Here is a 16,030-nt window from a genome sequence, read left to right on the forward strand (position 1 = left end):
GATGTATGTGAGACATGGGTCCTTCGTCCTCTGTCCATATACAGTGGGGAGAACAAGCATTTGATACACTGCCGATTTTGCAGGTTTTCCTACTTACAAAGCATGTAGAGGTCTGTAATTTTTATCATAGGTACACTTCAACTGTGAGAGACGGAATCTAAAACAAAAATCCAGAAAATCACATTGTATGATTTTTAAGTAATTAAAATGAATTGCATTTTATTGCATGACATAAGTATTTGATCACCTACCAACCAGTAAGAATTCCGGCTCTCACAGACCTGTTAGTTTTTCTTTAAGAAGCCCTCCTGTTCTCCACTCATTACCTGTATTAACTGCACCTGTTTCAACTCGTTACCTGTATAAAAGACACCTGTCCACACACTCAAGCAAACAGACTCCAACCTCTCCACAATGGCCAAGACCAGAGAGCTGTGTAAGGACATCAGGGATACAATTGTAGACCTGCAAAAGGCTGGGATGGGCTACAGGACAATAGGCAAGCAGCTTGGTGAGAAGGCAACAACTGTTGGCGCAATTATTAGAAAATGTAAGAAGTTCAAGATGACGGTCAATCACCCTCGGTCTGGGGCTCCATGCAAGATCTCCCCCCTCGTGGGGCATCAATGATCATGAGGAAGGTAAGGGATCAGCCCAGAACTACACGGCAGGACCTGGTCAATGACCTGAAGAGAGCTGGGACTACAGTCTCAAAGAAACCCATTAGTAACACACTACGCCATCATGGAGGTCCCCCTGCTCAAGCCAGCGCATGTCCAGGCCCGTCTGAAGTTTGCCAATGACCATCTGGATGATCCAGAGGAGGAATGGGAGAAGGTCATGTGGTCTGATGAGACAAAAATAGAGCTTTTTGGTCTAAACTCCACTCGCCGTGTTTGGAGGAAGAAGAAGGATGAGTACAACCCCAAGAACACCATCCCAACCGTGAAGCATGGAGGTGGAAACATCATTCTTTGGGGATGCTTTTCTGCAAAGGGGACAGGACGACTGCACCGTATTGAGGGGAGGATGGATGGGGCCATGTATCGCGAGATCTTGGTCAACAACCTCCTTCCCTCAGTAAGAGCATTGAAGATGGGTCGTGGCTGGGTCTTCCAGCATGACAACGACCCGAAACACACAGCCAGGGCAACTAAGGAGTGGCTCCGTAAGAAGCATCTCAAGGTCCTGGAGTGGCCTAGTCAGTCTCCAGACCTGAACCCAATAGAAAATCTTTGGAGGGAGCTGAAAGTCCGTATTGCCCAGCGACAGCCCCGAAACCTGAAGGATCTGGAGAAGGTCTGTATGGAGGAGTGGGCCAAAATCCCTGCTGCAGTGTGTGCAAACCTGGTCAAGAACTACAGGAAACGTATGATCTCTGTAATTGCAAACAAAGGTTTCTGTACCAAATATTAAGTTCTGCTTTTCTGATGTATCAAATACTTATGTCATGCAATAAAATGCAAATTAATTACTTAAAAATCATACAATGTGATTTTCTGGATTTTTGTTTTAGATTCCGTCTCTCACAGTTGAAGTGTACCTATGATATAAATTACAGACCTCTACATGCTTTGTAAGTAGGAAAACCTGCAAAATCGGCAGTGTGTCAAATACTTGTTCTCCCCACTGTATGTCCATCTCAGTACCTCAACATAGCCTCACTTTTTCATCCTTCTAGCTCTTCCAGCTATTCTATGTTTCAATCCAATTCAAAGGGGCTCTATTGGCACGGGACACATACTGTATCAAGTGGAAAAAAACAATCCTTCTCTCTCTCTCTCTCTCTCTCTCGGTGCATGCTGGGTGTTTTTGGAGTCTGAGTGTTTGGTGTGGAAAGCTCTATCCTAACTAACTTTCTTGATTCTTTTCTTTACATGTTATTTTCTATGGTGGAGGGTTAATGCAATATTTGTTTTTGGCGGTATCCAAAGTTTTTTTTTCAAAGTTAGGGTGGAAGAGGACAGAGTAACTTTCCTGGGGGTTGGAAGGTGTAGTGTGCGCAATGGCTTCTCAGCCTAGCGCGGAGGAGACGCTGTCTATACAGCATGGATTCAGGTGTGTTCCTGAGAACGGAGTTAAGGTGGAGGAGGTTCTGCTCGCGGTCGGTGAACAGGTAGGAGCTGAGTTTATACATTCTGCTTCTAGAATGAACAAAGCTGTGGTTGTGTTCATGAAAAGGGCTAATTTGGTCGGTAGGCTAATTGCTAGCGGAATATGTGTAAGGGATGTGTTGGTGTCAATTTCACCTCTCTCTACCCCTTCAACAAGAGTTGTAGTGGCAAATTTGCCTCCGTTTATCACGGATGATCAAATTAGGAAAGAGCTGAGTCGTTTTGGTAAGTTTGCTAGCGGTTTCCGTGTACTGTCAGCAGGGTTTCAGGCAGATGCCGTTAAACACGTTGTTTCGTTCCGGAGGCAAGTGTTTATGTTTCTGAACAACAACGAGCAACAGCTAAATGTGCATCTTAAAGTGAGGCATGGGGAGGGTCTCTATGCAGGTTTTGCCAGCACAGATAGTCTACGGTGTTTTGAATGTGGGGATTTGGGGCACAAGAGCTTTGCGTGCCCACATAAAGGCCGTAGACAAGGTGAGGATACAAGCGCAAATGGGGGAAATCGAGGTCAAAATGCAGGGGGTAAGGAGATGCAGACAGCAGAGGCTGGGCCTAGTCAGTCTAGAGATGGTAGGGTAGTGGAGGCTGGGTCTAGTCAGGCTAGAGATGGTGGAGAAGCAGAGGCTGGGTCTAGTCAGGCTAGAGATGGTGGGGAAGCACAGGCTGGGTCTAGTCAGGCTAGAGATGGTGGGGTAGCTGAGGCTGGGCCTAGTTATGCTATGGAGGGTGGTGTAGAGGGTGCTGGGTCTAGGCAGGCTATGGATGGTGGTATAGCAGAGGCTGAGTCTAGTCAAGCTATGGATGGTGGGGTAGCTGAGGCTGGCCCAAGTCATGCTATGGAGGGTGGTGTAGATGATGCTGGGCCGAGTCATGCTATGGAGGGTGGTGCAGATGATGCTGGGCCGAGTCATGCTATGGAGGGTGGTGTAGAAGATACTGGGTCTAGTCAGGTTATTCTAGTGGATGAGGAGAGTATAGTGGGGAAGTGTAAGAGATTAGGGGGGGAGGAGGAGGGTGTCAAGCGGAAAAGGAAAAAGGGTGTGGACAAAGGCACCATGGAAATGTTGCCTGTTGCTGTGGGTGAGGCCCTAACCAGAGAGAAAGGGCAGGTGGTCAGGGTGGGAGATAGAGAAGAGGAGGAAAGTGAGTCTGAGGAAGAGGATGAGGAGTTATTTTTTTCAGACTCCTCTTCAATTGGCCCGGAGCTGACAGCCAGTCAACCAGAGGGGTCTAAGTACACGTTGAGAGAACTGACAAGGTTCCTGAATGAGACTAAGGGGAAAAAAGTTAATCTTGAGGCTTTTTTTCCTGATTCTAGAAAGTTTGTAAGATCAGTACAACATGCTATGAGAAATGAGGGGCATGGTGTCCTCTCACCCAAGAAACGGTTTAGGTTGAGGAAGTGGGTCACAACAGTGCGTAAAGGTTTACCTTCAGACACTGTTTAAATGTTTAATTTCTTACTGACACTGGGGCTTTTTGAGCTTTCCTATTGGTCTATTTCTCTGCTGGCTTTTCTCCCACTTCTTATGGAGACTCTTTGGGTAGGCTCGCTTAATATAAATGGTGCCAGAGATGCGGGAAAGAGGAGTGTGTTGGGTGAATATGTAAAACAAAAGAAAGTACAGGTGTTGTTTCTGCAGGAGACGCATAGTGATGTGGTGAATGAAGTTGATTGGGGGCTCTGGTGGAAAGGGGCAAGTGTGTTGAGCCATGGGACAAATCTTAGTGCAGGGGTGGCAGTCCTTTTTGCACCGGGTCTGGCTGTAAAAATTTGCTCCTCAAAGGAGGTGTGTAGGGGCAGGTTGCTTGTTGTTAAAGCAGAGATTAACAACATGGGTTTTGTCTTTATAAATGTGTATGCGCCTAACACAGGGAGAGAAAGAGGGGTTCTATTTGGGAGTCTTAGACAGGAACTCTCACAAGTAGCGCCTGAGGAGACGCTGGTGATCGGAGGTGACTGGAACTGTACAATGGATTTTACAAAAGACAGAAATGGGGAAGAGCCTCATTCAGTGTCAGTGGGAGTGTTAAGGGACATCTTTAATCAGTTTGACCTAGTGGATGTTTGGAGAACTAAACATCCAAACACAAGACAGTATACGTGGGTGAAGGTTTTTGGGGCTAGGGTGAGTGCAGCTCGACTTGATCGTTTTTACATGTCCAGGAATCAGAGCAATAGGCTGCTGGGTGCTACCATTCTCCCAGTGGGGTTTTCGGATCACCACATAACCATGGCTCGGCTGTCTATTTCACCAGGGCCCCGGCAGGCATCTTATTGGAAGTTCAATGTAAAGCTCTTACAAGATGCCACTTTTTGCTCAGGTTTCCAGACTTTTTGGGAAAGATGGGGGCAGCGAAGAGAGGAGTATGAGTCTCTGAGTCAATGGTGGGATGTGGGGAAAGTGCAAATTCGGCTTTTCTGTCAACAGTACACAGCTCTCTCATCCTCAGAGGCTAGGAGAGTATTGGGGGAACTAGAGCGGTGTATTAGTGAGATGGAGGTAGAGATGGTGGGGCAAGGCAATGTAGGCCTCCAGGCTAACTTAGCCGAATTACGTAGGGACCTGGGTAGTTTTTTCCAGGTTAAAGCAAAGGGAGCACTTGTAAGAGCTAGGTTCTCCATGCTAAAGGAGATGGATGCTCCCAGCTCCTTCTTCTTTGGTTTGGAAAGACAGAGCAGTGAAGCCAAGGGTATGCATTGTCTACGGCTGTCTGATGGGCGGGTGACCTCTGTGGTGGGGGAGATGCGGGAGCGGACTGTGGAGTTTTATACTGAATTGTATAGGGCAGAAATGTGTGATCCTATGTGTGCTCAGGTCTTGTTCGCAGGACTCCCTAAGCTCTCTCGGGCACAGAGGGATGAAATGGACATTCCTCTGTTGTCACATGAACTGGCAGAGGCCGTAACCCAGATGTCCCCCGGTCGTGCACCCGGGGTCGATGGACTTCCAGTGGAGTTTTACAAAAAATTCTGGGGAACTATTGGACAGGATTTCTTTTGCGTGTTGCGTGAATGCGTCGAGGTAGGAGAGTTGCCGATGAGCTGCCGTCGGGCGGCACTGACTCTCCTGCCCAAAAAAGGGGACTTGTGTGAACTTAAGAACTGGAGGCCTGTGGCATTACTCTGTGCGGACTATAAGATATTTGCCAAGGTCCTCTCTAACAGACTGAAGTCCCATCTGGACTCTATAATACACAAGGACCAGACATATTGTGTACCGGGACGCTCAATCACGGACAACTTGTTCTTGATTAGGGACATGTTGGACTTGTCGAGAGGTTCTAATGTGAACTTTGGACTGGTCTCTTTAGATCAAGAGAAGGCTTTTGATAGAGTGGATCATGAGTATCTGTTTAATGTGATGTCTGTGTTTGGGTTTGGGAAGAGCTTTGTGAACTGTGTGAAGCTGTTGTATGCTGGGGCGTCATGTATGGTTAAGGTGGGAGGGGCGCTCAGTAGGCCTGTCTGGGTGAGACGGGGCATTAGACAAGGATGCCCTCTATCTGGGCAGCTGTACACACTAGCCATTGAGCCTTTTTTAGGACTGCTACGCAGGAGACTGCAGGGAGTGTGCTGGACAGGAGGTGGTGACAGGAATAGCAGTCTCAGCATATGCAGATGATGTTTCTGTGATGGTCAGGGATGGGCAAGATATGCAGGAACTAGAGACCAGTCTGAAGGTGTACGAGGGAGCTTCATCAGCTAAGGTAAACTGGGGAAAGAGCAAAGCTCTGTTATGTGGGGCATGGGGGGATAGGGCTCCTCCTCTGCTTCCAGGGGGTTTGCAGTGGGGTTGTGAAGGGCTTAAAGTGTTGGGGGTGTACCTGGGCTCGGAGAGGTGGGTCAGCAAGAACTGGGAGGGGCTGTCACAGGCAGTGGTGTCAAGACTGGCCAGGTGGAGGTGGCTCCTGTCCCAAGTGTCATATAGAGGGAGGGTGCTGATAATCAACAACCTGGTGGCATCTTCCTTGTGGCATAAACTGGCTGTCCTCAACCCCCCCGCCGGTCTGCTTGCAGACCTGCAACGCAAGCTGGTGGACTTCTTTTGGTCGGGCCATCACTGGCTGAAGGCAGCAGTGTTGTACATGACCGTCCACGAAGGAGGACAGGGCCTGGTGGAACTGGAGAGCAGGATGGCTGCTTTCCGGCTAAAGGCGGTGCAGAGACTGCTGTACCATACTGATGTTGGCTGGAGGGAACCAGCATGCGCGCTGCTGAGGAGAGCTGGCGGATTAGGGTTGGACCGGCAGCTGTTCCTCATGAAGCTGGAGAGGCTGAGTACAGCAGGTCTCTCAGAGTTTTACTCTGCGGTGCTGAGGGCCTGGCAGCTGCTAAGGCCCACACGAGAAGGGGGTGTGGAGCCTGGGCAGTGGGTGTGGGAGGAGCCTATTTTCCACAACCCAGCCATCCCTTTGAGATCGGTTCAGTCGGCCACCCTGCAGAGGCAACTGATGGCAGGGGGTTTACAAAGGCTAGGTGACCTGAGACTGCTGGGAGAGGAGGGCTGGAAAACCCCGGAGGTCTTGGCGCAACAAACAGGAATAACGTCTCTTAGGCTGCTGGAGAGATTCCTGGAGGAGGTCCAGGAGGCACTGTCTGAGCCGGTAAGGGGGGTGTTTGAAAGGCCAAAGGGAGAGGGGCCACCAATGTTTCCGCCACTGCAGGTGACGGCAGAGACTGGAGACTGGCAAGGGGGTCTGGAGGACTTGTTAGATTTTAACACTCCGAGCCTGGGGGAGTTTGAGGGGGTGGGAGGTAAAGCCCTCTACAACCTCTGCGTTAAGGTTAGGAACATTAGAAGCCTAACAGGAGTGAAGGCACATCAGTGGCAGGGGGTATGTGGGGCGGAGAGTATGGTGGGTTTTAGATGGAGGGCGCTCTACAAACCCCCAGTACCAAAGAGGTCAGGGGACCTCCAGTGGAGGGTTCTTCATGGAGCCCTGGCCACTAACAGCTGGTTGGCACGGGTTGATCCGGGAATTGGGCAGGGGTGTCCTTTCTGTCAAATGAATGAAACTGTGATTCATGTGTTTTCTGTGTGCACCAGGTTAATGCCATTAATGTCTCTGTTGGAATGTCTGTGTGACAGGTTGGGGGTGGTTTTTGCTGTTGGGATGTTTATAATGGGATACAGGTATTCGAGTAAGGAGAAAGAAAAATGTGTTTTGTTGAATTTTCTGTTTGCTCAGGCAAAATTAGCTATTTGGCTAACAAGGAGAAACAGGGTCAAAGGTGGGGGGATAACAGACCCTTTACTACTGTTTAATGGGATGGTCTCTGCGCGCCTTAGGGTTGAGTTTGAGTTCTATAAACTGATCAAATGTGTGGAGATGTTTGAGGAGATATGGTGTGTTGGGGGGGCTGTCTGTATTGCTGGGGAAGATGTTTTGGATATACGGTTGTAGGAGAGGGTATTGTTTTTGTGTATGGTGATGGTGGTTTGTATCATGTGGTAGATGGAAAGGTGAGTATGGTACATGTATGCAGTACAGGATATATTTTTGTTTTTTTATTTTAGGGGGGGGTGAGTTTTAAATGAAATGAGAATGTTTCAATAAAGAAAGACAAAAAGTCAAAAGTAAAAGTCTCTCTCTCTCTCTCTCTCTCTCTCTCTCTCTCTCTCTCTCTCTCTCTCTCTCTCTCTCTCTCTCTCTCTCTCTCTCTCTATTATTATACCTCTTCTCTACTGTCTATTATTCTCTACTCTCTACTGAATACTTACATTCATTCTGGCTATTTTTGAAAAATAAACATCCACGGTGGTTTTTGGCACAAGATGATTGCCGTTCTTGGATTGAGACTCAAGGGAGGGAGGGAGAGGGTCAGGGCAGGGGATGACACTATCCCTCCTGCAGGTGTGTTTGCCTCTCAGCGCCCCATTAAGTGTGTGTGGTTTGACACGTACCTTGGGAAACATTTGCTCAGTATAGTCCTGTTCCTGCTGCTGTGAGAGGAGGCAGGCTGCAGAGTTCTCCCCAGACCCTCTTTCTGGAAGTCTCTCTCCAGACCCTCTTTCTGGAAGTCTCTCTCCAGACCCTCTTTCTGGAAGTCTCTCTCCAGACCCTCTTTCTGGAAGTCTCTCTCCAGACCCTCTTTCTGGAAGTCTCTCTCCAGACCCTCTTTCTGGAAGTCTCTCTCCAGACCCTCTTTCTGGAAGTTTCTCCCCAGACCCTCTTTCTGGAAGTCTCTCTCCCGGCATAAGCCTTCTTCCTGTCTCTGAAGGGACAATCTGTGAGCAAACATTAAATGACACACTGAGATAGGCCTCACAGTCAGTTAGCTCGGGTTTGAACACTCCCCACCCCCCAGAATGAAATGGCGTAAACTAGCTACTCGATTGGATTCTGCAAGCGATTTGATTCAAGCTAGCTAGGGAACACAACACTTGGTTTTGGGTTTCAAGATTAGTAGGACCAGAACCTCACACCCTAACTGGTAAGGTAGCCCACCCAATCTACCTACCTCATCCCCATGCTGTTTTTATTTACTTTTCTGCTCTTTTGCACACCAGTATCTCTACTTGCACATCATCATCTGCTCATTTATCACTCCAGTGTTAATCTGCTAAATTGTAATTATTCGCTCCTATGGCCTATTTATTGCCTACCTCCTCATGCCTTTTGCACACACTGTATATAGACTTTCTTTTTTCTACTGTGTTATTGGCTTGTTTATTTTTTATTGTTTATTCCATGTGTAACTCTGTGTTGTTGTTTGTGTCACACTGCTTTGCTTTATCTTGGCCAGATCGCAGTTGTAAATGAGAACTTGTTCTCAACTGGCCTACCTGGTAAAATAAAGGTGGAATAAAACATTTATTTTAAAAAGGTCCTCTTCAGGGGGACCTTCCTCCCTGTGCTGCCCAGTCGGCAGGCCTCTCGGTCGGGTAACACATCACCGTACAGATACCCCTCATCCTCCCTGGCCACCACATCTCTATGCAATGTGTGTGTGAGCCGCACAGTACGTGTCACATTGTTAATATATTCCTAATGATGTGCCACTTCTCAAGGGTACCCTGGTGGTGACGACACTCACACCCGATAACACTGATCTCTGGGGTGAAGACACACTTTGTCTGGCGGTTGGTAACTGGCACCACAGAGGAGCTAGAGGAGAGAGGAGCAGGATGGGGTTTACTCACAGAGAGAGGAGCAGGATGGGGTTTACTCACAGCACAGAGGAGAGAGGAGCAGGATGGGGTTTACTCACAGCACAGAGGAGAGAGGAGCAGGATGGGGTTTACTCACAGCACAGAGGAGAGAGGAGCAGGATGGGGTTTACTCACAGCACAGAGGAGAGAGGAGCAGGATGGGGTTTACTCACAGAGGAGAGAGGAGCAGGGTGGGGTTTACTCACAGCACAGAGGAGAGAGGAGCAGGGTGGGATTTACTCACAGCACAGAGGAGAGAGGAGCAGGATGGGGTTTACTCACAGAGAGAGGAGCAGGATGGGGTTTACTCACAGAGAGAGGAGCAGGATGGGGTTTACTCACAGCACAGAGGAGAGAGGAGCAGGATGGGGTTTACTCACAGCACAGAGGAGAGAGGAGCAGGGTGGGGTTTACTCACAGCACAGAGGAGAGGGGAGCAAGATGGGGTTTACTCACAGAGGAGAGAGGAGCAGGATGGGGTTTACTCACAGAGGAGAGAGGAGCAGGATGGGGTTTACTCACAGAGGAGAGAGGAGCAGGATGGGGTTTACTCACAGCACAGAGGAGAGAGGAGCAGGATGGGGTTTACTCACAGAGGAGAGAAGAGCAGGATGGGGTTTACTCACAGCACAGAGGAGAGAGGAGCAGGGAGGGGTTTACTCACAGCACAGAGGAGAGAGGAGCAGGATGGGGTTTACTCACAGCACAGAGGAGAGAGGAGCAGGGTGGGGTTTACTCACAGAGGAGAGAGGAGCAGGATGGGGTTTACTCACAGAGGAGAGAGGAGCAGGATGGGGTTTACTCACAGCACAGAGGAGAGAGGAGCAGGATGGGGTTTACTCACAGAGGAGAGAGGAGCAGGATGGGGTTTACTCACAGAGGAGAGAGGAGCAGGATGGGGTTTACTCACAGAGGAGAGAGGAGCAGGGTGGGGTTTACTCACAGAGGAGAGAGGAGCAGGGTGGGGTTTACTCACAGAGGAGAGAGGAGCAGGGTGGGGTTTACTCACAGAGGAGAAAGAGAGAGAACAGAGAGAGGAGAGAAGTGATGGGAAAGGGGGGATACCTAGTCAGTTGTACAACTGAATGCTTTCAACTGAAATGTGTCTTCCGCATTTAAACCAAACCCCTCTGAATCAGAGAATTCCAGAACCAAATCACCAACTCACATTTGTGCACGAGCCCGGTACTCAAATAAATTAGACGTTTATGACGTTAACATCAAAAGTCAATTTCCAGTGAGTCAACACATAGCACGTACCTCATAACCGTAAATCCTGACACTGACTAAGATTCTCTCTGCTGAGAAGGAGTCTGCCTTATATACGTTTTCCGTTTAGTGAGGTCAAAATACCTGTGTGCGCTCTGTACAGTACTGACATATCTAATACTCCATTCGGATCATACACAGACAGCTGTGAAATTCAACACGATGATGAGATCACTAGACGTCCATAAGAAACAGGGGAAACGTAAATAGAATTATAAATAACTAAACAGATGGTTTCATACTAAAAGTAAATGAGCAAAGCACTGCGCCGCGGTTCCCTAGTTTGGAGGGGGGGGTATTTCTTGGGGATGTGGGGACTGCTGTCCTGGTAGGGGCGTGTGTGTGTGTGTGTGTTTGTGTGTGTGTGTGTGTGTGTGTGTGTGTGTGTGTGTGTGTGTGTGTGTGTGTGTGTGTGTGTGTGTGTGTGTGTGTGTGTGTGTGTGTGTGTGTGTGTGTGTGTGTCTGTTTGTGTGTGTGTGTGTGTGTGTGTCTCTGTGTGTGTGTGTGTGTCTCTCTCTGTGTGTGTGTGTCTCTCTCTCTGTGTGTGTGTGTGTGTGTGTGTGTGTGTCTCTGTGTGTGTGTGTGTGTGTGTGTGTGTGTGTGTGTGTGTGTGTGTGTGTGTGTGTGTGTGTGTGTGTGTGTGTGCGTGCGTGCGTGCGTGCGTGCGTGCGTGCGTGCGTGCGTGCGTGCGTGCGTGCGTGCGTGCGTGCGTGCGTGGCTATCGCCCCGCCTGCCACAGGTGAGAATTCACACCGATGGAAGAATTGTCAGAGCCAGGCCCAGCTACTCTTCTTCCCAGCATCCTGATGTCCTGGGTGGGCTACACCAGAGCTCTGCAGGCCTGGGTTCAAATACTAGTTCAAATCTGATATTGAAAAAGGTATGAGAGCTATATTGAAACAAAATGTGAAGCCACAGTCCATGCCTAAACAGTGACCCCTACTGGTACATGAGGAGTAATGCACTTCAGTGACACTGAGTCTACCATCCAGATACCTACCTCTATGTACCCTGCTCAGCTTGGTAAAGGAGCTGTGTTCATTTCAGCTAAGCTATCACATCTACACATTTAAATGTTGATCAGCTTCCAAACTCATTTGCGTAGACTAAATAACATTGAATAGTTGAAAGTAACTCTTCTTATTAAACAAGCTGGATGTGACAGTAAATTCAGAGTGTATTATGAAGGCTACATTGACTTCTGAATAGCCCAAAGGACACCATTATTTCAACGTGAAGCTAGGTTTACTATCATTCATCCACGGTTGATTATTTCTTTAGAAGTTGAGAAGTAGTTACCATTGGCCCTGTAAATAGGATGTTTAATTCTCTGTACGCCTCACATCTCCTGCCCAGCTTTGTCTTCATAGGGACATCCTGAACTGACTGAATTGAAAACAGAATTGAGTTTGGGGACATTCAGGTCGACTTAATTGAGCAGCAATGACTCACCCGGTCCAGGTGTCTTCTCTCCGCGGTGTTGACGTGAATTCTAGGGGGCTTTACTAACATCTCCTGCTGGCTCCAACCCCATCCCGCTGACATCACATCAGGTGTGGAGCGGCTGCCAATCACTGTCAAGACCATATAGCACATCAACATCACAGTCTCAGAATGGCGCCCTATTCCCTTTATAGTGCACTACTTTAGACCAGAGCCCTATGGCACCCTATTCCCTATATCGTACACTACTTTAGACCAGAGCCCTATGGCACCCTATTCCCTATATCGTACACTACTTTTGACTAATATCACTCAAGATAATCTTTCATCCATTGCCTAAATTTCGAGAAACAAAGCCCTTTCCCGTTACAATGTTGACAACGAAGATAACAAGATGAGAACTCAACTCCTCTTCCTGATCTCCTGTAGTGTTCTCTGCAGCTGGACTGGACCACGGTTGTGGTGGTTAACAGTGAAACAGAAGTCCTCTTGGTCCTGGAGGGTCTTCAGACAACCATGCCGAGACAACTGGTTCTGAAGGCCCAAGATCTCAGAGGGGAGATAGAGATAGAGATATAGAAGAGACAGACATAGAGAAGAGATAGAGATATAGAAGAGACAGAGACAGAGATAGAGAAGAGATAGAGATATAGAAGAGATAGAGATATAGAAGAGACAGAGATAGAGATATAGAAGAGACATAGATATAGGTATAGAAGAGATAGAGATATAGAAGAGATAGAGATAGAGAAGAGATAGAGATACCGATATAGATATAGAAGAGAGAGAGATAGAGATATAGAAGAGATAGCGATAGAGATATAGAAGAGATGGAGATAGAGATATAGAAGAGATAGCGATAAAGATAGAGAAAATATAGAGATATAAAAGAGACAGCGATAGAGATATAGAAGAGATAGAGATATAGAAGAGATAGAGATATAGAAGAGATAGCGATTAAGAAGAGATATATAATAAATATAGATAAAGAAGATATAGAGATAGAGAAGAGATAGAGATAAATATAGAGATAAAGATAGAGATACGGAAGATATATAGATTGAGATAGAGAAGAGATAGAGAAGATATAGAGATAGAGATGGAGATAGAGAAGAGATAGATATAGAGAAGTGATATAGAGGTAGAGATTAAGAAGATAGAGGTAGAGATTAAGAAGATAGAGGTAGAGATAGAGATATAGGTAGAGATTGATAAAATAGAGATAGAGATTGAGAAGATATAGAGATAGCGATAGAGGTAGAGATTAAGAAGATAAAGGTAGAGATAGCGATAGAGGTAGAGATTGAGAAAATAGAGGTAGAGATAGAGGTAGAGATTGAAAAAATATAGAGATAGAGATTGAGAAGAGACAGAGATAGAGAAGAGATAGAGAAGAGATAGAGATAGAGATATAGATAGAGAAGATATAACGATAGAGAAGAGATAGTGATATAGAAGAGATCGAGAAGAGATGGAGATAGAAAAGAGATAGAGGTAGAGATATAGAAAAAATTGAGATAGAGGTAGAGATAGAGAAGAGATAGAGAAGCGATAGCGATATAGATGGCGATATAGATAGAGAAGAGAGATATATAGAAGAGATAGTGAAGAGATAGATATAGAGAAGAGATAGAGATAGAGAAGAGATAGAGAAGAGATAGCGATATAGAAAAGATAGAGATAGAGAAGAGATGGAGATAGAGATAGAGATAGAGAAGAGATACAGAAGTGATTAGAGGTAGAGGTAAAGAATTGGGACAATGTGATGACATTGGGTTGGAGGGCTACGGTAAGCAATTCAGCTACTACTCTATGCTTGCTATATAAACTGCCAAAGAGCGTCAATATCTTATAAACGTTACATTATTTAACTTTTTTTTAAACTGGTCTTATTATCTAATAACTAATGATCATCACGGACATCATACTGTATGTGTGAGGCTTACCAGGTAGTAGCTGGTTTGAGGAAGAGACCTCAGGTATGTGTTGTCATGGGAGAGAGTAGAACAGGTCAGCTTCCTCAGTTTCTGAGGAAATATACAGATGTAGGACCTTAATTTGAGGCAGTTTTCAATAGAAAGAAAATGATCCTGCAGCAAAAGGAAATATTAATTATTATGTGGTTAATCATTAATGGCCATTTTTATAGGAGTTGATACATTTTTCGTAACTGGAAATATTAAACTTCAGAGTTAAAACTTACAGGAGGGTGACTCTCCAGGAACAGGGTTGGAGTTAAAACCTACAGGAGGGTTACCCTCCAGTAACAGGGTTGGAGTTAAAACCTACAGGAGGGTTGCTCTCCAGGAACAGGGTTGGAGTTAAAACCTACAGGAGGGTTACCCTCCAGTAACAGGGTTGGAGTTAAAACCTACAGGAGGGTTTCTCTCCAAGAACAGGGTTGGAGTTAAAACCTACAGGAGGGTGACTCTCCGGGAACAGGGTTGGAGTTAAAACCTACAGGAGGGTGACTCTCCAGGAACAGGGTTGGAGTTAAAACCTACAGGAGGGTGACTCTCCAGGAACAGGGTTGGAGTTAAAACCTACAGGAGGGTTTCTCTCCAGGAACAGGGTTGGAGTTAAAACCTACAGGAGGGTCTCTCTCCAGGAACAGGGTTGGAGGTAAAACCTACAGGAGGGTTTCTCTCCAGGAACAGGGTTGGAGTTAAAACCTACAGGAGGGTTTCTCTCCAGGAACAGGGTTGGAGTTAAAACCTACAGGAGGGTGACTCTCCAGGAACAGGGTTGGAGTTAAAACCTACAGGAGGGTTTCTCTCCAGGAACAGGGTTGGAGTTAAAACCTACAGGAGGGTATCTCTCCAGGAACAGGGTTGGAGTTAAAACCTACAGGAAGGTTTCTCTCCAGGAACAGGGTTGGAGTTAAAACCTACAGGAGGGTGACTCTCCAGGAACAGGGTTGGAGTTAAAACCTACAGGAGGGTAACTCTCTCCAGGAACAGGGTTGGAGTTAAAACCTACAGGAAGGTTTCTCTCCAGGAACAGGGTTGGAGTTAAAACCTACAGGAGGGTTGCTCTCCAGGAACAGGGTTGGAGTTAAAACCTACAGGAGGGTATCTCTCCAGGAACAGGGTTGGAGTTAGAACCTACAGGAGGGTTTCTCTCCAGGAACAGGGTTTGAGTTAAAACCTACAGGAGGGTTTCTCTCCAGGAACAGGGTTGGAGTTAAAACCTACAGGAGGGTTTCTCTCCAGGAACAGGGTTGGAGTTAAAACCTACAGGAGGGTTTCTCTCCAGGAACAGGGTTGGAGTTAAAACCTACAGGAGGGTTTCTCTCCAGGAACAGGGTTGGAGTTAGAACCTACAGGAGGGTTTCTCTCCAGGAACAGGGTTGGAGTTAAAACCTACAGGAGGGTTTCTCTCCAGGAACAGGGTTGGAGTTAAAACCTACAGGAGGGTATCTCTCCAGGAACAGGGTTGGAGTTAAAACCTACAGGAGGGTTTCTCTCCAGGAACAGGGTTGGAGTTAAAACCTACAGGAGGGTATCTCTCCAGGAACAGGGTTGGAGTTAAACCCTACAGGAAGGTTTCTCTCCAGGAACAGGGTTGGAGTTAAAACCTACAGGAGGGTGACTCTCCAGGAACAGGGTTGGAGTTAAAAACTACAGGAGGGTATCTCTCCAGGAACAGGGTTGGAGTTAAAACCTACAGGAGGGTTTTTCTCCAGGAACAGGGTTGGAGTTAAAACCTACAGGAGGGTGACTCTCCAGGAACAGGGTTGGAGTTAAAACCTACAGGAGGGTTTCTCTCCAGGAACAGGGTTGGGGTTAAAACCTACAGGAGGGTATCTCTCTAGGAACAGGGTTGGAGTTAAAACCTACAGGAGGGTTTCTCTCCAGGAACAGGGTTGGAGTTCAAATCTACAGGAAGGTTTCTCTCCAGGAACAGGGTTGGAGTTAAAACCTACAGGAGGGTTTCTCTCCAGGAACAGGGTTGGAGTTAAAACCTACAGGAGGGTTTCTCTCCAGGAACAGGGTTGGAGTTAAAACCTACAGGAGGGTTTCTCTCTAGGAACAGGGTTGGAGT

The 16,030-nt window shown here is 47.0% G+C and overlaps 1 protein-coding gene across 1 annotated transcript in view; it reads right to left on the reverse strand.

Moving 5' to 3' along the window:
• Positions 1 to 16,030, reverse strand: part of LOC139569970 (uncharacterized) — a 67,398-nt gene that overhangs the window by 11,433 nt on the left and 39,935 nt on the right. The window contains exons 4-7 of the mRNA XM_071391376.1: positions 13,933 to 14,013; positions 12,394 to 12,535; positions 11,996 to 12,117; positions 8,027 to 8,350 (exon numbers count right to left, since the gene is read on the reverse strand). Of these exons, the coding sequence (XP_071247477.1) occupies positions 8,027 to 8,350; positions 11,996 to 12,117; positions 12,394 to 12,535; positions 13,933 to 14,013 (669 nt within the window). The remainder of the gene's footprint in view (positions 1 to 8,026; positions 8,351 to 11,995; positions 12,118 to 12,393; positions 12,536 to 13,932; positions 14,014 to 16,030) is intronic.

The sequence above is a fragment of the Salvelinus alpinus genome, chromosome 3 (assembly GCF_045679555.1).
Source record: "Salvelinus alpinus chromosome 3, SLU_Salpinus.1, whole genome shotgun sequence".
NCBI classification, from domain to species: Eukaryota; Metazoa; Chordata; class Actinopteri; order Salmoniformes; family Salmonidae; genus Salvelinus; species Salvelinus alpinus.